The sequence below is a fragment of the Meriones unguiculatus genome, chromosome 6, assembly GCF_030254825.1.
Source record: "Meriones unguiculatus strain TT.TT164.6M chromosome 6, Bangor_MerUng_6.1, whole genome shotgun sequence".
Lineage (NCBI taxonomy): Eukaryota > Metazoa > Chordata > Mammalia > Rodentia > Muridae > Meriones > Meriones unguiculatus.
In genome coordinates this window covers 47775395-47798506 of record NC_083354.1, presented here as the reverse complement: position 1 = coordinate 47798506, position 23112 = coordinate 47775395, and the positions used below count along the sequence as shown (strand labels likewise).

Genomic DNA, 23112 nt, shown 5'->3' with positions numbered 1-23112 from the left:
GGCAGCTCATAGCAGCCTGTAACTCTAGCTCCATGCAACCTGATACCTCTGGCCTCTCCAAGCACAGGCACTCAATGTGCACATACCCATACACATTAATTAAAAAGAAAAAAAGAAAATAATTAAGAAGAAAAAATACATAAACCTTAAATTATTTTTAAAAACTCCTCCCAAAGTTGCTGACACAGTTTCCTGTACCAAATAAACCGTAAGATGACAGACATAGTGAAATGCCATGACAGTTCTATTGAGGTTAACAGGGGTGGTCGTCAAAGCATTACCCTGACAAACAGCAACGTTTTCCCAGAGTCACAGAGGCCAACGAAGAGAACAGCTCTCTGACTGCTCTTTCGGCTCCAGATAAACTTCCAGAGCACTGCAGATAAGAGAAAAACAGAACCTTCATTTTCAAGGGAATTAATTGGCATTTACGACAAAGCACGTTCATCTGGACTACTTTCATTGTTAAACCCCATAAGAGTCAGTACTGTAACAGTTCGGAGCCCATTGAGTACCAGCCAGTACTGACTGTCAGCTTTTCTACGCCTCATGTCCCTCATCTCTTCAGTGGAGACTTGATCCACAGAACCATGAATTTGAGAAAAACTGGTGGCTGGCTTAATTTGATTGGCGGGTTTCTACTCTCCCTAGTATCTGAGTAGCCCAGATCCCAGCTCACAGATAAACGCGTCTCAAAGTTGGTGTGAGCGATGGCGGCCTAAGCGCCCTGTGCTAAGGCACACAGGGGCGCCTTACGTACTCCTGTCCCGAGACCAGGTCACTTCGGAGTCGCCTTTCGATACTGCTCGGGTCTGGAGGGTGGGTAGCCCCGGCCTGCAGCGCCGGGGCCCAACTTCGCCACCCGGCCCTTGCCACGACCGCCTGCTCCTCACCCAGCGTCAGGAGTACCGCGAGCAGCGCCACCGCCACCGACACCAGCGTGGGATCCCTCTGCTGCAGTTCCTGCCGCAAGGAGTCCAGGTAAGGCTGGAAGGCGCCCTCGGCGCCATCCCCAACACGCCGGGTGTTCGCGGAAGCCATGGAGGAGGTGCGTGATCTCCCCGGACCGCCTAAGCGACGTGGCCCTAGGCTCCGCACCGCGGAGCATCTCGGGAGTGGTAGTTCCTAAAGGGTATTCGCGTCTACCGAGGGGAGCGCCAAGTGCCTGATGGGAATTGGAGTTTTTTGGTTTCTACAACCCAGTTAACTAATCTAGAGATACTGTCCTGCTTTAGGATGTGTATATATTGTCTCTATCTCCTTTGTGGTTTTTTTTCCATACACTTAAATTTTTATCTTTGAAGAATTTCATACATGAATATGTGTTTTGGTCAAATCCACCCTTCTACTTCCATTACCTTTCGATTGTTGAAAGAACAATGATTTTGAACAAAATTAATGACTGCCAAATTCCATTTGAGGATTTCTACTCTGCCTGTACATGAGACGAGACTTATGAAACATTTTACCAGAGTATAGGGTGGCAAGAGCTATGACAGAAGGAATAACAGTGAAGAATGGGAATCCACAAAGACACACAGGGTCCTTTATAAGATGAGAGAAAAGTAGCTAGAGATGGAACTGAATCTTGAAGGACAGGTAAACCTATGGTGGCAGCTGAAGAAAAAAAGATGCACCGAAGGGAAAAATAAGTAAAAGCCAGTGAATGACCCTTGGGAAACTCTGTTAACTCTGTCTCCTGCATTGAACACGCCCAACATGGAAAACTCAAATGACTATATTTTAAAATACAATCAGGGAAATCGTGCTCAGAAGGGCTTGGGGGGGGTCACAATATATTGCTTATTTTCACCCATAGGAAACAGGCCCCACTCAACCAGTTAGGTCATTTGATTGAGAGCTGAGGTAGACTAGTTCTTCCAGTTTCTCAAGAGAACTTACTTAGAAAAGGTTTTCATGGGAACTCTACATGAGATTTCAGGTACTCAAAAACATTCAAATATGTGTGCTCCAATTCAAAATCACATCTGCTGATCAGAAGTGGCCAAGCCTAGAGGGCTCTGTTTGCACATGTGTGACATGTGTGTGTGTGTGCGCACACACACACACACACACACACACGCAACTTTGCTTCTTCTTCAGACATATCACTGTTTGAGCCAGGTATGGTACCCACACCCGTAATCCCAGCACTCAAGAGACTAATTCAAGATGGCGGCCATGAATTTGAGAACAGCCTGTCTTAGTTACCTTTCTATTGTTGTGAACAGACACCTTGGCAAAGAGAGTTTGTAAAAGAAAACATTTACTTGGGATTCATGGTTCCAGAGAGAAATAGAGTCCATGACCCTCATGGTGGGGAGAATGAGAGCAGGCAGACAGACATGGCCCTGGAGCGGTAGCTGAGAGTTCCCATGCGGAGATAAAGAGAGCTAACTAGAAATGATGTGGGCTTTTAAAGCTTCAAAGCCTGCCCCTGGGATGTCTTTGTCCTAGTTGCTCTTCCATTACTGCAAAGAAACGCCACGACCAAGTCAACTTGCAGAAGAAAGCATTTAATTGTGAACCTGCTTACAGTTTCAGAGGGTGACCTTACATTTTGATTTTGGAAGCAGAGAGTAAGAAACTAGGCCTTTTAAAACCTCAAAGCCCACCCCCAGTGACACACCTCCTCCAACAAGGCCAACCTCCTAATCCTTCCCAACAGTTTCACCAACTGGGGACCAAGCATTCAAATATATGAATTTATGGGCTCATTTTCATTCAAACCACCACACAGCCTGACCTACCTAGTAAATTCCACACTAACCTCAGTTACATAATGTAAGGTTTTGTATCATTCTCTCTTTGAAAAAAAAGAATCACTGTTCAAATATTATTAGATAAAAGATTGTTGTGGTCATATGGTAGAAAAGTGTGTTCATGCATATGCATTGGTGTGTGTGTGTGTGTGTGTGTGTCCAGGCTGGCCTCAAACTTGCTATGCAGCTAATGATGACCTTGAAGTCCTGATCCTTCTGCCTTCACCTCCCAAGTGCTTCGATTGTAGGTGTTCCCCACTGTACCTGGATCAACTGTTCTTTCTTTATTTATTTTTTTCTTTTGACTTCTTAAGAAACCTTTATGCTGTCTCCCATAGTGGCCGTACCAAGCTCCACCAACAGTGTATCAGAGTTTCCATTCTCCACAGTCTCACCACTGTTTGATACATTTTGACTTTTCAATAGTAACTGTCTCAGTGAGTGTAAGGTAGTATCTCACAGGGATTTGGGTTTTCCTTTTCCTAATGGCTAATGGTGTTTAGCACATTGGTAGTGGCCATGCAGCATCTCCGGGAATGGTCCATGAGTGCTTCACTGTTGGGGCACTATCAGGGCAAGGCCCATGGAAACCCCTTCCCACTTGACAAAGACCTGAACTGAATTTTGATGGCCTCTATGCTTATTACCTAGATTGTGTGTGCTACAAGCTCTCCTTGCTTTCACTGTGCTGTTTATCCTCATAGCAATGTTTAGTTACACCTTGTCGGTCACAGGCAAGGTCGGCATCATGCAGGCTGAAAGCCCTGACAGTTCTGCTTTTCTCAGAACTCTTTCAAGAGGTAAAACCCTCCTCTCCTCTCTCTACCTCTATTGATCCTCCAAATGTGGGCCATTAATCCTGAGTATTTGGGGACATATAATCATGTCCCTAGAGAAACAGCTACAATCACACTGAGGAAGCCTGTGGCAGCTGTGGAGAGCAATGGGTCCTGCTTGCATAACTGTTGTGAGAAAGCTGTGCCTAATCAAAAAAGACTTGGAAAATGGGGAAGTTGTGCCTGATCAATAGAGACTTAAAACTTATCGTGTCTGATAAATAGAGACTTAAAAAATGCTTCCTGGAAGGATGGTATCAGAAATTGCTAGGCACCTGTCAGGAAAGGTTGCTTGGCACAATGGGCATGTCTCTGTCTACATTTTCAAAAGTCTTGTGACAGAGGGGTCCTGTTTGATGACTGGAGTTGTACCCACAAATGGCTAATCTGTCTCTCACCTTGCATAACTGTGTAACTGCATTTGCTGCCAGCTTGGTATGTGCTCATGTCCAGAGGACATGCCTAGCTAGACATTATTTTTGGCTTACTGAAACTGTGCTTTGTAGTGAAAAATATGGTTGGAGCAGGTGAGTGACCCAGTGGGAGTGGGACAAGGAGGATGGGGAAGTGGGGGCTTTCTGTAATGATCTGGCTTATGTAATGCTGGTGTTATGATTCCTTTAGATAAAATAACCAAAGATGTCTCTGATCAGGCAAGCAGGCTTGTTATTGTATTAATAAAGACAGCTCGAGCTATTCGGGGCCACCCGCTTGAACATCAACAGGTGGTCAGCGTCCTCACTTTTGCCAACACCACACATCTGTCCTCAGATTTCAGAACCCCATCAGTGCAGGCCGCTGGCAGACCATTTCATATTCCTATCAATAATTTGTGTGTGGGAGAAAGTCTCTGCCAGTCATTTTTTTAATACTTATATTTTGTGTGTGTGTATGTGTGTGTGTATTTCTGTGTGTGTGTGTATATATATGTTTGTATGCATGCACTACATGGGTTCAAAACCCGAAGAGGTCAGAAGAGGCATTGGATTCCCTGGAGATGGAGTAACAGAGTTATTTTTAAATATTTTATCTTAATTATGCATGTATGTACAGGCATGTGTGTCTGGGTGTGGGTTTGTACACATGAGCCCAGTTCCCCAAGAGTTGTGGGTGCTGAGCTCTGTCAATGGTCTCAAGTGCTGAGCCACCTCTCTAGCCCCTCACTGGGTATTTTGATAATTTTTTTTAAAGATGTAACTTAATTACTTTTAAGTATTTTGTTTTAAGTATGCAAGCATGTATAGGCGTGCGTGAGTTTGTGCATGTGAGTGCAGTACCCACAGAGTCCAGAAGAGGGCATTGGATCCACTGGAGCTTGAGTTACATGTGTGGGTGCTGGATGGGGTCCGAACCCACACCCTCTACAAGAGCAGCATCTGCTCATAATCACTGAGCCATCTCTCCAGTCCCATCTCCACCTCCAAATGCTCTCTCTCTCTCTGTGATGACACGGTGTAACGACTTGAATAAGAATGGCCCCTATAGGCTCATAGGTTTGAGTACTTGCTCCCCAGTTGATTGAACTGTTTGGGAAAGATTAGGAGGTGTGGCCTTGTTGGAGGAGGTGTGCCACTGGGGCCTTGCTTTGAGGTTTCAAAAGACTTGTGCTCTCACTCTTTCTCTGCCCGGCAATTGTGGATGCAGACATTAGCTCCCGGCCGTTCCTATCATCATGCCCTTTGCTCTGACATCATAGACTCTAACCCTCCGAAACCACAAGCCAAATTAGACACTTTCTCTTATAAGTTGCCATAGTCATGGTGTTTTATCACAGCCTAGGGGAGGGTAGGATGATTCCCTCAGGTTTTGTTCGTTGGTTGGTTGGTTGGTTGGTTTTGTTTAGTTTAGACACTGGGGATCAAACTTGGAGCAAGTCATCTATCAATAAGCTACACCCCCAGCCTCTGCCTTTGATTTGTCCTGTTTCTGACTGCTGTAAGACTCCATAGATCCAAAGGTGGAAGAGGATGCCGGAGACTTGAGTCACAGCCGTGACTCTGGATGCCCAGAAGTCATTTGCATTGCTAGAAGGGAATATGAAAAGAGAGGGAAACACTGGGTCAAAAGAAGAATTCTTAAGATACCCAGACTAGTTGGATAAGCTCACAATTCAGATCACAAGTGAACAAAGAGGTGGGAATCCAAGAGAGTGGCAATGTCAGAGAGGGAAAAAAATCCAAAGAAAATGTGTGTGTGGGGGAGGGCGTTGGACACCTGCATGGAGTGCAGGAAACAGGCTTGAGAATAAAGAAGCAAGTTGGTTTAAGAGTTGGTGGGTGGCAGCGACTTCTGTCAGGGTGGGAATGTACGGCTGGTGACTGGTCGCTATGGCTATGTGTTCAGCCAACGACTCATTACTCATACATGGGGAAAACGGGAATGAGCCTGTACCTTACAGGAAATTGGGCTGAGAAGGGGAGGAGACAGGGCAGGAATGAGACAGGGGCTGGGCCCCAACCTTCCCTGGGCACTAGGCAGATTGTAAAAATCTGTTAAAAGTTACTGTCGGTGTTAAAATTCTGAGCTCCTGAGCCATTCTTATTTGGAGCACTTCTTTTGATGTTCATTTTGAACAAACAAACCAAGACCTTGGGAGATGGGACGTTTTGATTTTCTAGCATCTTTTGCATGGCCCGTTACTGACTTGGCTGTCCAGTGGAAACAAGCAGCCTACAGGAGGACAGGAACGCTAAAGGGCACCATCTGACATGCCTGCCCGGCCCTACCCCACCCCCAACTGCAGAACATCCTATAAGCCAAAGTTCCCAATGACCAGCGCTTGAAGACCTTCTCCTTGTCTGCCCATCAGTCTAGCTGACTGATGGGAAAGGAACCCCGCCCACTGATAACAGAAATTGCTTGTTATGTTCTCAGGCTCAAAGGAAGAGTTTGAGCAAAAGCTGTTTCAGATTTGCTTTTGGACCATGGCTATTACGTCAAAATGCATTAATAAAAGTAAGTCTTCTATCAACTTATCTGGTACTCACTGGGGCGTTTATTTGTAACAGATTCTTCTTTCTGGCATCACCAGCATACTCATGTGTGCACACACACATGTGTGTGGCCATATAGATTTTGATTCTATTAGAATAACCTAGCGGACCCTTCTCAAAAAGGTCTCTCCTGGGCCTGGACCGAGGAGCTGTGTCTGTGGACCCCACATAGAGCCAAGAGAAAGAAAACCTGAATTTTTTTTTAACATTCTTATTTTTAAACATTACTTTTTATCTTTTATTTTTATGTGTGTGTGGTTGTATGCCCTACTTGCATGCAGGATTCTGTGCAGCAGAAGAGGCAACTCCCTGGAACTAGAGTTACAGACAGTTTTTCGATGCCATGTAGATCCTAGGAGTTGAACCCGGGTCCTCTAGAAGAGCAGGCAGTGCTCTTAACCCCTGAGCTATCTCTGCAGCTCCAACACCTTGGCTCTTGACCTCAGAAGACACGGTTCAGTGTTTATACAATGTCTAGTCAGTTTGTATAAAGAAATCCTGGTGAAAACATTTAGAAAAAAAAAAAAAACTGAGTTTGGGGAATATAAAGTCAACAATCATTTTTATTTTGTGCCCTGTGTATATGGTAACACACAGCAGTGAAGATGGACACAGTTAGCCCGAACCCCTCAGACCGTGGAGGCCAAGGGAGGCCCGTGGATCGTGTGAACATCGGTCTCCATCACAGTGGCAGCCCACCTCTTGGATTTTAACCTTTGTGGAAAGTGCAGGCTTCTAGGAGTCCTGGGGAGAGAAGAGAGACATGGGGCATTCAGAATGTTGTTACGTTTACAGACTTTTTAGGAAGTCAACAGCTCATCATGACGTGAATGTGCTGGCCCCGTTGTTCTGCAGTTTCTGATGCATGCTGTGGCCCAGTGCCACGTGTCTACTTGCCTCTGCAGCTCCTGAGCCTGCCACAGGGAGGACCCCACAGCAAGGATGAAGATACTGCCACATGACTTTCCTGCTCTGTGGTGCGTGTCCCCCCCCTTGTTTTTCATGGGTGAGGCTCTGCACCTGAATTCATATAGCCAGAAGTTACTCAGGAAGACTCTTCCCTGAGATTTTTTTTAGGCAGATGGTAGCTGGTGGTCCCCAGAAACTTTGGAGCTGGCTCTAGGGATGGGTGGAGAACAGCAAAGCTAGACTGTTCTCTTGGACAGCATATAGGTCAGAGAAGTATTAACTTGGATTTTGTAACTATGGGCCTTGACAAGCACATTGCTTACATTAGAATTACCTGTGGCAATTTATAACAAATACATATTAATATTATATTATATTATATTCTCCTTCTACTGTCAGATCTTGGGATCAGACTCAAGTCATCAGGCCTGTACCACATGCTCTTTTACCCACTGAGCCATCTTGCCAACCCACCTGTGGAAACCTTGAAGGTGCCATCACCCTGAGCCAGCATAGACTCTGTCAGGCTTTATCTCCAGGACAGCAACTTAAATTAAGGCCAAGACTCACCTACCAACAACAACTGAAGACTAACCAACTTGTACCACTTCTTTTACACTTTCTCTTACACTTTCCAAATGCTTTTGAGTGATTTGATTATTCCTCAAACAGATTGCTAATTGGACATACTGGTTGCCATATTGGACAAGGACCTCTAATGAGATTGGGAAGATTTTTTATCTTCTTGGGAATAAGGCGGGATTGCACACGTGTAATAAGTTCACTGCCCTAAGGTCTTGGATCTGTGGTCCCTTTAAAATATGTGCATGTAATCTATCCAGTTGTGTGTTCTAGGTTTCATATTGCCTATGTGGCTATTTTTTAAGGGTTTGACTTCTTTTAACCACCATTCCAGAACCCCCATCACTGGGCTTTCTTTGTATCTTTTCCACACCGTTCATTCTACTCACGTGAGGTTGAGCACTTTCTCATGTTACCAACAGCTTGGACATACTCGGCTCCTAAGTATTTTTCTAATGTGATACCATCAGGAATCTTAATCAAATATTTGGTGTCGTGTCTGAACAGAAGGTCTAACTTGCAGGCATTTTCATTGCAGTCAGATGTAAGTGATTTCTGTCAAATGAACAGAAAATATATGTGAACCGATGTTCTCGTGTGGGAAACACCTGCATTGCAGGAGGCTGAATGCCCCAAGCCAGCCCTGGGAACAAAAGAAAACTACAGAGTATGCCTTGGGAAATTTTCGTCTCCTTCATCTGCCTTCTACCCACTTGAAGCCTGAACTGCATGCTTCTACAACACCCCCAAAGTTCTCTGTACCATCCTGTGTCTTACTGTCCTGAGGTTTCCCACTCCCTCAACCATCCACTCCCACCTTTTTTTGAACTCTTCCACTTCATTACCTTCTAAGTACCTTGGAAGTGGTTATAGGAAGTGAAAAGAACTAACCCCAGGAAGACATCAGGTATGAGCCCTCTAGAGAAATGGAAGAAAGAAAGAAAGAAAGAAAGAAAGAAAGAAAGAAAGAAAGAAAGAGAAAAGAAAAAAGAAAAAGAAAGAAAGAAAAAGGAAGGAAGAAAGAAGGAAGGAAGGAGAGAGAGAAAGAAGAAAGAAAGAAAGAAAGAAAGAAAGAAAGAAAGAAAGAAAGAAAGAAAAAGGAAGGAAGAAAGAAAGAAAAAAGAAAAGAAAGAAAGAGAGAAAGAAAAAGAGGAGAAGTTCCTGTCTGGATAAATTTTAAATTTGTCTTAGGCCAGCCACTTAGCTTCCTCATCCTCTCAAGGTTGTAAATGATGATGCTAAGAAGGATAGCATTCCCATCATGCATGAGAAATAGTCTTTTACCGATTTAATTTATTTATTTTATGTATATGAGTACTTTATCTGCATGTACACTTGCATGCCAGAAGAGGGGCATCAGGTCAAATTATAGACGGTTGTGAGCCGTCATGTGGTTGCTGGGAATTGAACTCAGGAACTCTGGAAGAGCACACAGTGCTCTTAACCTCTGAGCCATCTCTCTAGCCCATGAGGAATATTTTAAATGCTCATTATCATCATCAGGTACTCTCTTTTTAAATTTTAAACTCTTTATAACTGACACAGAATTTTTAAAAATCAAACAAGAAGCATAGGTTTAAAACACTGTAAAAATGTTCAAGAATTTCACATTGAGTCAAAATATAAAACCCATCTCTTTAAACATTGGTAATACTGACATGAAACTCTGTTAGCTATTGAAAGATTGTTTGATGCAAATCTAATGTCAAACTAGAAGCATCACTTGATATTATCATCATTGTTCTTAAAGGGGCTTTTGAAGGTATGCTATCCTGTTTTGCTTTCTTCTCTTTTAAAACTAATGACAAGGGCTGGAGAGCTGGCTCAGAGGTTAAGAGCACTGGCTGCTCTTCCAGAGGTCCTGAGTTCAATTCACAGCACCCACATGGTGGCTCACAGCCATCTATAATGAGATCTGGTGCCCTCTTCTGGCATGTTGGCATACATTCTGGCAGTACATTGTATACATAATAAAAATAAATAAATCTTAAAAAAAAAAGAACTGATAGCAAATTAAGGAAGCTATATCAGAAGGTAGGGTGATGTTTGTGTGTGGAGGAGCCCCACGGATTAAAGTACTCAGGTGGCCGCTTTACCCCCCCACACACACACCAAGGCTGTCCCTGGCAGGGTTCTTCTGAGCCTAAGAGTACTGTGTTTTCCAGACTGCTAAGAACATGGTATATTCGATCTAAGCACAAGAAAGAGAAATAATTTCCAGTATTCAAGACTTGTCTGAAGGAACAGTAAGAAAAAGCATCGGTCATCTTCATTTTCAGATGAAAATGAAAAACATAGATGAAGAAAGTAAAGAAATCTGTCAGTCAAGGTCCAAAGGAGCTGGAAGTCAGACTCTAGGGGGCTCATAGGTTAGGCGAGAGCTTGTCTCTAGTGACTAGGAGTTCCACAGAAGCAGAACCAGGTCTGAGAGATTCAGTCCTAGCTAACACACTATGAACCCTTCCAGGAGACACACATTTCCTAAGCCTATTGTATGCATTACTTCGCTTTATATTTTTCAATAACTTAGAAATGGGTGTATGTATTTTTGTTTCCATTTCAAATGTGAAGAAACTGAGCATGGAAATCTTAAGCCATACACCTAAAATGGCATGGATAGAAAGCTGCCGAGCTGAGATTTGCACTCGGATATTCTGACCCACGATCTGTGGACTCCAGATTCTAGTTTTCAGAAAGGAAATGCCCATTCCAAAGCTTCACTTGGCTCCAAACTCCAGAACTACCTTCCCCTACTAAGAATAAATAATGGAGAGCCTGCATGGTCCATACCCAGTGCTTAGACACTATGTCCTTAACTCGGGCTGCTATCTCTTTCCGAGTGACCACAACATGGTTCGGAGCTTGGGCCAGGTGGCACTTTTCAAACTCGGTCACAGGCTTCCTGGTGCCATCAGGGCACAGCAGCATGAAGTCTTTCTGCTTCAGATTCTTAGCCCATGGAGCAGAGTTGTTTCCTAGGTAGAGAAAAGGGTGGATCAGCTAGATCTGACCATTTATTAGTCATTTGGCTGTCACTGACCCACCAGTGAATGGAGGGTCTGTGCCTTCTGGCCATCAGAGACACATGTTCAAGGTTATGGCAGTGTTGGGAGAAAGAGACACTCATGTGCATTGCAGGCGATACACAGCTCACAAGAAATGACTATTGACCACTCCTCCTCCCCCTCAACCAAATGCAAACGAGCCATGTTCTATGGGTGTTATGAGAGAGAGAGAGAGAGAGAGAGAGAGAGAGAGAGAGAGATCTTCATTTCTATTAAATTCCAATGCTAAACAACAAACTTTTTTTTTTAAGCCAGGCACAGTGGTGCACTCCTTCAGTCATATTTTTTGGGAGGCAGAGACAAATGCAACTCTGTGAGTCTGGAACCAGAACCAGCCTTGTCTACATAGTGAGTTCTAGGCCAGCCAGAGCTACACAGTGAGGCTTGTCTCAGACAACAAAATCCCTAGAAATCAGAAATCAGAAAAGCACAAAAGAAATCAAAGGTGACAAAGAACCAAGATCAGGATGACACTCCGGAGGCAAGAAAGAAAGCCTTTAGAGAAAGATTTTTTTTAAGAGAGAGAGAGAGGAAAGGAAGTTGTCCCAATAGTCTTTCAAATAACTCTTAGAGTCTTCTGAGAGCAATCCTAAGGGCTGGGACTATAAAGAAAAAGGAAAAAAAACCACAGAAATTGTCCACAAAGTGCACACAGATACTTTACAGCAATGTGGACGGAGGATTCTCGTAGTAGAACAGAGTGTGCTGCCTGGGAAGGCATCTCAGAAAAACTGGTGATGAAATGGCTCGTCCTCCATCAGTTACCCAGGGCAGCTAGGTAACATTGAAGGGAACAGATCTGGGAGCTAGCAGGGAAGTGGCTGACAACCTGAACTGCAGTGGTTCACTAGCCCTCGGTGACGCTCAAGGTGTGGCATGCACATCCTTACCAATGTGCCACATCATTTTCCTAACCTGACCATTCCTCTGTGTCATCCCACCCGAACCTTGCAGGGACCTTTTCCACAGGGATTGCTGGTTTCTTCTTGCAGAGTGATTGCCTCTCACTTCACTGAACAGACATGTTGAGGACTAGATAGGGCTCTAGAGCCTGACAGGATCTGTGCTGCTTCTGTGAAGACATCCCTGAATCCCAGCAAATCCCAGGGACCCAGATTCGGCCGGAAGAATGTGAACACATACCTTCAGTGTTCTCCAGGACAGTTAGATGTTTCACAAAGGCTACATCTCCCTTTTCAACAAGACACCTGCAGAAGTCCAGATATGGGGGAGAAAGAAGACAGGAGATAGGATTGACACATGCCACTCGGAGGCACCTTATTGAGCCAGGTTGGCCACCTGATGTTGGCAAGGGTTAGGACCATTTTTATCACTAACCAACGTGCAGCATAGGGAAAAAACAAACGGCTCCAAGGTGCTGTGCAGCTCCACACACTACACCATTTTTTTCTTTATTCTTTATGTGTGTGTGGAAGGTACATGTGCATATTCATATGGGTGTGTGTGTGTGTGTGCGCATATGTGTACATGTGTGCAGAGGTCAGGAGTCAACATTGGATATCTTTGGCTGGACTGGCTGACCAGTGAGCTCCAGGGGTCTATCTGTTTCTTCTCCATACCCACACCCACAAGTGCCAAGGTGAAAGACATACAGTCATGCCTGGCTTTTATGTGGATATTAGGTATCCAAACTTAGGACCCCATGTATGTGTGTGGCAGGCACCTACAGACTTAGCCATCTCTCCACCTTCTACATGGTAATTTTTAGTACAGCTTCTCAGTATACCATATCCTTTCCCCAGCATGAACATGGGGAGTAGGAGATTAGCTTTGTAGTATGCTGATGAATCTCATTATTTGAAATGTGGGTGAGAAACTCATTCCTTCAGATTTTTGAAGCCATGAATGCTTGTGTGGTATTTTGGTTTCTCATGACAGGGTTTCTCTGTGTAGCCATGGCTGTCCTGGAACTTGCTCTGTAGACCAGGCTGGCCTCTAATTGAAGAGATCTGCCTGCCTCTGCCTCCCAAGTGCTGGGATTAAAGGTGTGTGCCACTACTGCCCGGCTCCATCACAAATTTCAATTTGTGGTATTCTTAATCCATTTAAAAAATAATTTTAACATTTAGGGAGCATGAAGCAGTCTCTATTTGTTTGGGGGGTTGTTTGGTTTTCTTTTCCTCCCCTCTTCTTCTCTCTAGCCCCTCTCTCATTCTTTCTCTTTTTCTTTTGGGAAACACAGAACATATATAGCAAAGCCTGATACATATGCCCTTGACTCTAGCAAGGTCCGTGGACATCTGCATCATGCTTTGAGAACAGAGAGCTCTGAACCATTCGACATCTCCTAGAAGTTCCAGGAAAGAAATACTAGCAACATTAACTCTACTGTGTATGCCTCTGCCATTTTTATCACAGTCCTTTGAAAGTGGACCCACACAGATACTGAAGTGTATGCTTCAGTATCTACTCAGGAATGTACCAAGGTCCACAGATGTCCTACAAAAATGATAGACACGGAGCTGGAGAGCTGGCTTTTGCAGGGGAGCTGAGTTCTGTTCCCAGCAACCTCATCAGGAAGCTCACAACTGCCCACTACTCTAGCTCTGGGATCTCATACCCTCTTCTGGCCTCCACAGGCATTCTTTACACACACACACACACACACACACACACACACACACACACACAATTGAAATTTTAATTCTTTAAGTTTAAAAATGATATTCTATGAAATATAATTGTAGAGATGAATTTAGCAATCATGTACCTCATTATTCTCTACGTCAAGATGAGTATGGTTCCTGGTTGCTATGGAAATGCTCAAGCCAAACCCCTGACTCAATATTTGGCCAACTATAGAAAGGTACCATTGCTTTGGCACTAATGACGTTTGGGACCTTGTTAATTAGTGCAGACCTACGCAGGGTAGATGTTTATCTGCTTCTGTCTTTTAGATGCTGTTTTTTAGCTGCCAGCATTATCATAATCAGAAGCATCCCTAGACTTTGCCAGTGTTCTCTAGGAGGCACATGGCCCCAGCTGAAAACTGCTGAGCTGTACCGCTGTCACTCTCACTGTCTGACAGCTGGCTGTGGCAAATTGAACTCTGTGGGGACCCAGATACCCCTTCACATGCATCTCTAAATTTGGCGGGAAGAGCTCCCATCCTAATATGTACTTAACAGGCTACTAACCTAAGACCTCACTCCAGTTCCTGAAAGGAATTTGGTCAAGACTAGGGTATCGTGTGTGTGTGTGTGTGTGTCTGTGTGTGTGTGTGTGTGTGTGTTAGGGTTGGAAAACTCACCTGAAAGCCCCTGTATAACCGTAATATCCTTCTTTGCTGTTCTGAGCACATTTGCTTGGGCCGATACACAGGTCACAGAGAGTGGAATTCTTCTCATACCCAGGAGCACAGCCTTGACTGAAAAATTCATCTGGCCAGAAGGACAAGAGAAAGTCATCTTTTGTGTGTGTGGGGGGGAGGGGGGTATGTATGTGTCAGGGGTAGGGGATAATTCTAGTGACTTACTTAACACCTGACAGGGTATGAAATAATTCACTCTGCAACCCACCACCCACCAACCCAGAATCACCAGACCGTAGGGGCTTTGAAGGAAACTAATCAAGGTTGGGAAAGGATTTTGTTAGCACTTCAGGGTGGAGGGGATCCTTTGGGCACCACGATGGTACCATCTCTAGGCTTCAGAGTGAAGAAATGGAATTTCTGAGGTTGGACCACTGTTTTGTTTGTTTGCTTGAGTTTTTCCTTCCCTGTCATTCCTTAGAAGCACCCTCCTACATCTCAATGCTCAAGGGAGGAATAGAGAGTTATCCCTGCACTTGAGCTGCTCCGGTGGCTATGAAAATACAAGGAGGTTTTGGGGAGCAGAGGTCAGGAGCCTGTGCTTTGTGGTCCCAGGTGTACCCTGCTTCTGAGACGCCAGAGCATCTTCATGTGGAGATGTAGCCACCCTTCCCATCCCTACATATGCTAGGGTTGCAGAGGTCACTGTCGGGTTTGTGTTCTCCTGTTGGTAAGGAGTTAGCCAGATTTGGAGGCATCGGGAAAGAAGATCTGAGGAAGCCAATCTGAAGCACGGCTGTTGTCAACATTTGTCTGTTTGGATCTTCTAGTCAGTAACTTAAGGAGGTAGAAACAAGCTCCGCCAAGGTATTCAGAGGACACAGAGCAAACTCAGGAACCCTGGTTCTGGGCAGGGACTGGGTGAGGCGACCAACAGAAAACTGCTCCCCACATAGTCTCTGCACAGAACCCCTGTGGCAGAGATCGCTTGGCATCCACACAACGTCATTATCCCTTTGTTCCTCAGTAACAAAAAAGTCTAGCTTGCTTTACGGTAGGTATGTGAAAGTTGGTGCACATTGGTACAGTAAGTTCTGCCTGATGGGAATTTATATAGAAAATAATCGCTTTCACATCCAAAAAGCTCCTTTCAAACACTGACCATAGTTGGAGTAAATTTCCATTTGTTCTCTTTCTTGCCTGGATCATGAATGTCTGGGCAACTGTTGCTTTGAACATGGAAGTACCATGATAGCGAGTGTGGAACAGAAAGAAGCTGTAAGGCCCTCCAGGTCTTATAAACATGGAATGCTCACTTCTGGTCTTCTTCACGGGAGAAAAAAGTAATGTACGTTCACTGAAGCCATTATGTGTAACTGAGACGGTCAACCTGACTCCTAGTCCTTGTCGCTATTTCCTTGAGGTTCGTTTCTACGAAACTTCACTTCTATGGACCCTAAGCCCACAGCCTTCTTCAGGACTACTTTTCCCCACATGGCCCTTGCCAAGCTTTTCTCCCAGCTCTGCTCACCGAACTTGCAGTGGTTGATCCTGCTGTACAGTAGGCCCATGGGGATGTTCCAGCCTGCAGTTCTGTCCACCCCGGTATGGCAGGACTTCTTGCCTTTCAGGTTGTTCCAGGTGATGTCCTTGTCCGAGGCCTTCACCACTGCCACAGCATAATACCCTACAGGAAAGATGCCAGTGAGGGAACAGTAACATCCATGTGGCTTCCCTGAGTAGCTGCTTCCAACAGAAGCTGCTGTAGCCTCAGGACAGCAGGGATGTCTTAAGAGCACGTTGCGTCACAAAAGGGACCCAACAACTGACTCCAGTGAAGAACAGGATGGTCCAGCAGGAAGAAGTTGAAAAGCAAAGCACTGAGCTCACACGGTACCCTGTGCTTATGGACATATACTTTCATGTCTTTATGTATCTATTTGAAAATAGAATAATGGACTAGGGAGATGGCTCCGCTGGTGAAGCACTTGCCACGTAAGCTGTTCAGTCCCCAGAGCCCATACAAAAGAGCCAGGTGTGGCAGCATGTGCGTATAATCCCATTACTAGGAAGATGGGTACAGACAGATTCCTGGGGCTCCCTAATAAGCCAGCTTAACTTACTAAAGGGGCTCCATGCCAACAAAAGACCCTGGATCATAAAACAAAAAAAGTGGATGACTTCAGAGAAATGGCATGTGAGGTTGACTTCTGACCTCCATATGTCCCATCACAAACATGCACATGTGCTCACATACACATGTATACCCATAAAATGTGAAAATAAGCGGCAAAAATATTAACACATGATCACCAGAGAAATGGCTGACACATAGACCTTACCTGAATGCATAAGGTTATTGAAGTTAAAAACCAGTAACTCACTTTCCAAATTATTAAATCATGGAAATGGATACAGAAAAGCTAATGCAACTCTCACATTTTGCATATGAACATGTACTGGGGTTAATCAGGCCAGACATTCTGATAAGAATGTGGTTTTATACAAGGGTAAACATGAAAAATGAAAACGCCAAGAGCAAGCTGGTTGTCATCTTCAGCAGCACAAATGTGCCCGCCATAGGGGCTCGAACCAACCTGTGATTCTGTTTCCTATTTTAATTAATTTAGAATACTCTCTCCAACAGAAAGTAATCCTTATCATCCATAGACTAATAATGGCTCCTTGTAGGTATGCTAAGAATTGGGAGGTTGTGTTCAGCTGCAGGAACAGGGCCGGATTTGTACGCTCAAGGTTCCATGGAAAAACAACCTAAGGAGACTGAGCAGCGGGTACACTGTCACTTTTGTGTCAGACTTCCCACCCACTTGCTCTTGTGTCCTCTTGTCAGATCCACCCCTAATCAAAGCCCTTGTAAGAGACAGGTTAGTTGGGCTTCCTGGGTCCAGCCTGGCTAGATGGTCAGATAATTCCATTCTCCTTGACATCGACATTTTGAGCTCTCTACGCAATCCTGCAAGGACCACATAAGCAAGGCCCCGTGCTAACTCTCATCTAGAACTCTGAAAACTGGATGTGACTCAAAATGGTAAGAAGTTATGGGAAGACCCTAGGTTTGTTTCCAGGACCCTAGACCATTCATAAATTCTGAATCTTTGGATCCTTTCACGAGTCCTTACAGAGGACAAGGCCTACGTTAGAACATGAAATGAGAAACCCTGTGTCTCAATTACTACCCTCTCATCACACTTTGCATTCTAAAATTTGGATCTCTCCACTGACTTAGAAACTTGCCTAACCACTTCTTCCAACAATGAGAGTTTACCTTCCAGTGCCCAGGACTACCAGTTTCAACTCACCTTTCTGTAGTGGCTCTTTCTTTGTATAGTTCTCTGAATATGAAAGAAAACAGAGAAACGATTAAACATTCCCATACAGGTTGGAAAATCATGCCTTTCCCATGAGGCCAATAAGAAGAGTGGGTTTGACTGCACACATCACTGATTTACAATAAGGCTAGATTCTCTCCAGATTTTGAGAGTTCACCTGGCTGCTGGCCTCTAGGATTCATTCACAACGTGTCAAGTGTCTCGCTTGCTGTGCACCAAGCTCACAGGGGGATGTATCTGTCCTGCAACAAGGCAGCAGGAACGGTGCGCGTTCTCGATATGGCCAGGCTTCCCAGACATCCCGCATGCGCTCTGCAGCAGGGTCCCTTCACCACCCTGTTCATCCTCTAGGATGACTGTGGATTCCAGGTGAAGGGACTGAGAAGAAGCTCAAGCAGGACTCACTTCATGATGGCTGTGAGATAAACTGGGCTGTGGTCCTCCTCTCCCCATGGTCCAGAAAGAAAGCACAAAGGCACTGTGCCCCTGCCCTTACCATAACCCTCTGCCAGGACGGGCACTAGACCACAATGGCCTGCTATGTAGGCATGTCCTCCATCCAAGCTCATTGCGTCAGCTTCTCCATTCTGTAAAGACATAGCGAGTCACAGCAGATGAATGGTTGCTATTTCCTGTGCCACTTGCCCCATTAGGCTGTCTCCTTAAAGGCTTTTTCCAGCGTAAGTTATAAATCCAGGGCAACAGTAATGTCGGTTCTAGATCCCAATGGTCAGTCAAGCGACCCAGATGCTAGCACACCTTTACATAGACTCAGGCTTTGTTAGCTGGCTTTGTGTTAATTCGGTTTGATTGTCCTTGCCTTGACTCAGACGAAACAATAAAATGGAACGTAGCTAAAACAATGTATTTTAAAATGTGGATAGAAAAATGGTAGTGGAGGCCTGCTTTGCTTTGTGATAGCTAGCTTAGAAAGCACATGGTTATTTTTAAGTGCTCTTAGCAGAGCTGAGAAACTCCAGAAAGATCAGTTGACAGTGGCAAGGAATCCTAATGTTGTCAATAGGTGTTACATTTGGGGGTTTGTTTTCAAAGATCCAACTGCAGCTGCAGCTCAGCTGATACAGTGCCAGCCTAGCATGCCAGAGGCCCAGGGTTCTGTCCTGAGCATCCCCTTAGCCTTGGTGGTGGCAGAGAGGCACATAATCCCAACCCTCCAGAGGCAGAAGCAGAATGACCAGGTATATCAGCTCAGCCTCAGCCTCTGACAGTAACTGACCAACATCTGCTACATGAGACCTTGCCTCAAAATACTGCCCCTGCCACCACCAACAGCAGCCACAGCAGTAACTTTCAGCAACAACCAAAGAGTCACCGCACAGAATAGACACCTGGAGGGGCTCCGTGGAGCAAGAAAAGGAGGTAGGGGCTTGAGAGCTTGGAGCTTCCCTCCCCTTTCCAGGCATTGCCACCCCTGCAGAACCTCAGTGTGCTCTCTAAGACAGAAACGCCAGGGTTTGAAAGACATATGAAAGGCTCGCAAAACAGGTATGAGGTGGGGAGATGCTACCAACCCATATGACACAATCCCAATAAGAGCTTTTGCTCTGAGTTATAGTGATGACCAGGGGCATTTAATTTCGTCTTTCTCAAGCTCAGGACTTTGAAAAATGTCTACAGGCAAATAAAAAATGCTATTTTGATCAATTAAGTGGACAGGTACTTGCCTGCAAAACCAAAGCCGAGCCCTTTCACACTCACCAGGGCATAGTGTGAGCCCAATGGCACTCTCGCTTTGGTCCAGTTTCCCTCAGCAGGACATAGCTCAGATTACCCTCCCACCGTGCTAATGTAAAGAGCAAACTGAGCCCTGGAGGCATGCTTCAGAACCACAAATTTAGGCCTTCTGGGAGGCTAAATTCAAACGAGAACAAAGTTTCTAGAAAGGGGGTTTTCCACACTATTCTAGCTACACTTGATGACTCTGCCTTACAGTGGGCCATGAGGCCACAATGTTAGGGACACACCCTGGAGAGGCAGGAGAGACATACCATGATCTTGTAAATGCAGTCTTCTGTGGTCTCTGCTGATTCACACTCAATTTTTCCTCCGCTGTTAACGCTCCATTCGTCACACTTGAGTTTCTCATGGTGACTCAGTGCACACCACTTCACTGACTGGCTTTGACTGGAGCTTTCTGGGCCTATAGTACAACAAGAAGAACCAGTGTTCAGGAAGGAGAGGCCCCAGCTACTGTCTGGTATCTGTCAGTGCTTCTAACTGCTTCATGCAAATGATGAGAATAACAAACAGCTCCCATTCAAGGAATTCATAACTCTCTAAGAAAGCAAATAGTATACAGTCTAACTTTAGTTTATTTCACTTAAAATTCAGCCCTTCCTCTTTTGTAAGACTTTTTTCTTTCATTTTAATTGTGTGTGTGTGTGTGTGTGTGTGCATGTGAGTGCAGTACCCACAGAGACCAGGAGAGGGTATCAGATCCTCTGGAGCTGTAGTTACAGGAAGTCTTGAGCTTTCTAATATGGGTGTGGGAAGCAAACTAGAGTCTTCTCAAAAGCCGTACTTGTTCTTAACCACTGAGTCCATCTCTCCAGATCCCAGCTTTTTCTTTTGAGAAGCCAACTCTCTAACCCCAGGACATGCTAACATCTGACTTTTCTTCCTTCCTTCCTTCCTTCCTTCCTTCCTTCCTTCCTTCCTTCCTTCCTTCCTTCCTCCCTCCCTCCCTCCCTCCCTCCCTTCCTTCCTTCCTTCCTTCCTTCCTTTCTTCCTTCCTTCTTCAAATAACCATTTTAACTATGTTCATTGTTTATCATAGGTTTCCATGTGGGAGAATGTAAGCTCTAAGAAGAAGGGAACATGCCCACATCATTCACCAGAGCACCCTCCCATTTAGGCAGTGTAATAATCATGGGGTCAGTATAATACATGTCTAGCAAAGACGATAGATGATAGATAGATAGATAGATAGATAGATAGATAGATAGATAGATAGATAGACAGATAGAGTAAATATACATACACATGCCTATCTTTCAGGCCCAGTCCCCAGATCACTCCCTGAAGGGGGCCTTAGCTCAACCTCTGGCCAGGATCTGCTTGACTTTGCTTTTCACTCTTATAGGACCTTGCTATTTTTATTGTTTTTCATTATCTTCCTTTGTAATTCGCTGCTCAGCAGTGTGACCATCTCTCAAACATGTGTCCTCTCCCTGGCCTGAAAGTCCCAGGACAACAGAATCTAATATGTGTTTGTAATTCTAGCACCTAGCAGAGCCTGCGCTAGATGTTCAATATATATTCACCAAATGAATAAATTATTAGGCACACCTCCAATGCCCCAGTGAAAGCCAGGGCAAGATCAGCCTCCCTCCAACTCTGACTCCATTGTGCCCATGTTGACCACAGTATTGGCAAGAGGTGTACAGTCTGCAGAAACTTCAAGCTATTGACTTTGTAATAGTCTAATCGGCTCCACAGAGGGCATGGGGCTATTCTAATTTATGCAGAGGAAAAGAGACTAGTACCAACCCAGGTCATTTAAAATGTGACAGCCCTTTAAGGCCATTGATGACCTCCAGGCCCTCTCCTGACTGGTGCCAGCCAGCCTCAGTCTAGCCCTGGGCTCACAAGCAGGACAGAAATAGGGACATAAGGAGCCATTGTCAGTCCCCAGAAAGACTATGGCTGCTTCTTCACCTTGCTGGGTTCCACACATCCCTGAAGTCACCTGGCTTTTCCTGAGTACTTACACACGCCTTCGCGTTGATTCCGAATGGCAGTGACATATTGATGGCTGAGGTATATCTTGTAGTCCATCCTTGGGGGAACTCTTAACAGGCCAATGGCAGAATCTTTAAACATCAGGTTTGCCCCATGAGGAGAGCTGAACAGTTGGAAGTCTTTTGTTGTGCCTTTGCCAAAATGTTCCTGTTTCGGGGGGGGGGGGGAGAGCAATGAGCAGCAACAGGAATTAGGGAGGCTAAAAAGCAGGACTGAAGAGAACAAGGAAACTGATTTTAAAAACATGAGAAGCTTGGAGGTGCCAGGAGAGAAGGCATTCAGGCATCACCTAGCCCCTTCTTTGTCCAGTACCCCGTGAGGACCACCCTATAGTCTCCCTCCCTGTGCTTCCAGCTGGTCTCCCTGAGGGGCTGAGAACTAGCCGAAGAGAGTCTGGTGCAGAGGCTGGCACTGGTTAGTTGCTGCTTAAACTCTTGATGAATAGATGAGTGGGTTGGACCTGAGGAAGCTGTCTTAGCTAACCCCAGCCATCAATAGAACTGGCAGGTGAAGTCAGTCCCCCTGCAGTCAGGATTCATGTGTGTGTGTGAGAGAGAGGGGGGAGATAGAGCTTCTCTCTCCTTTTGGGGGTCAGGAGAGCCTTCTGGGATTTTCTCTGTGCCTTGAGGGACAACCTTATATGAAAAGAGTCTCATTGGTCCAAAATGTCCTGGCTGTTGATATCAGAGGAGACACCTGCTGCTCTATGAGGAGTCCCAGCTAGGGATGCTGGAGAGGTTGGTGACACATGACTGCCCCCCCACACACACTATATCCTAAACACACAGGACTGTCTTAGCCTGTCCAGTAGTCAGGAAAATCTGAGCACAGGGTTGTGAGCAGGAGATAAAATGGTGGGTAAAATACCTGGGCCACTTTGAGAATCTCCCAGATCAAATCCTCCTTGCCGTCCACTTTTCGAGCCACAACAGCGTGAGAAGGGATACGAGCTAGGTGGCAATTCTCATACTGATCCACTGGCTTTCGGCTATTGTCAAGGCAGAGCAGCTCATATTGGTCCCTGTCAGCCTGGTTGGGAAAGAGCTCTGAGGAGGGAAAGTTCAGGTGAGCCTATGGCAGGCTGAGGTCCTCCCCACCTTTGCACTCCTGTTATCATAGAAAGCATGAGCTGAAAGGCCTGGAAGGATCTCTGAGGGCCGAGGAAGATGAAGTAAGATGTACGTGGGGCCAGACAGGCATGGAGGCTTCTGTGGGCCAGTGTGAAGCAAGAACTGCCTCCATCCCACATGCCTGAGCTCAGCAAGAATGCTGACAGGCCAAGATCAGCCAGGCCAACCTCCAAACCCTGGCTCTGGCAATTCTGCCCTACAGGTAGGAACATTGTCCTACCTGTGCTGAGTGATAGAAAGAGGCCCGTGAGTTCAGGTAGAGATCCCAAGAGTACCTGCCTCTGCACACATAGAAACTCAAGCAATGGTAGAGATGCCTTGCATTCCCATCTGTGGCTACTGACTATGAAAAAGGGGACAGGGAACCTGCCAGAGTCTTTCCCAGTCACTTACCAAATGGGGTTGTATGCTTGACGAAGGCCACATCCCCACCTCCATCTCTCAGACACCTG

General features: G+C 45.4%; 1 protein-coding gene across 1 annotated transcript in view; it reads right to left on the bottom strand.

The window, feature by feature from the left end:
- LOC110565556 (serotransferrin-like) overlaps window positions 1-23112 on the bottom strand; it is a 46882-nt gene that overhangs the window by 15441 nt on the left and 8329 nt on the right. Inside the window, exons 6-20 of the mRNA XM_021663252.2 lie at window positions 23054-23109; window positions 22398-22576; window positions 21500-21677; window positions 19778-19929; window positions 18265-18355; window positions 17739-17771; window positions 15950-16105; window positions 14419-14548; window positions 12291-12355; window positions 10873-11057; window positions 8472-8637; window positions 7306-7335; window positions 1359-1435; window positions 894-1125; window positions 282-376 (exon numbers count right to left, since the gene is read on the bottom strand). Of these exons, the coding sequence (XP_021518927.1) occupies window positions 282-376; window positions 894-1125; window positions 1359-1435; window positions 7306-7335; window positions 8472-8637; window positions 10873-11057; window positions 12291-12355; window positions 14419-14548; window positions 15950-16105; window positions 17739-17771; window positions 18265-18355; window positions 19778-19929; window positions 21500-21677; window positions 22398-22576; window positions 23054-23109 (1825 nt within the window). The remainder of the gene's footprint in view (window positions 1-281; window positions 377-893; window positions 1126-1358; window positions 1436-7305; window positions 7336-8471; window positions 8638-10872; window positions 11058-12290; window positions 12356-14418; window positions 14549-15949; window positions 16106-17738; window positions 17772-18264; window positions 18356-19777; window positions 19930-21499; window positions 21678-22397; window positions 22577-23053; window positions 23110-23112) is intronic.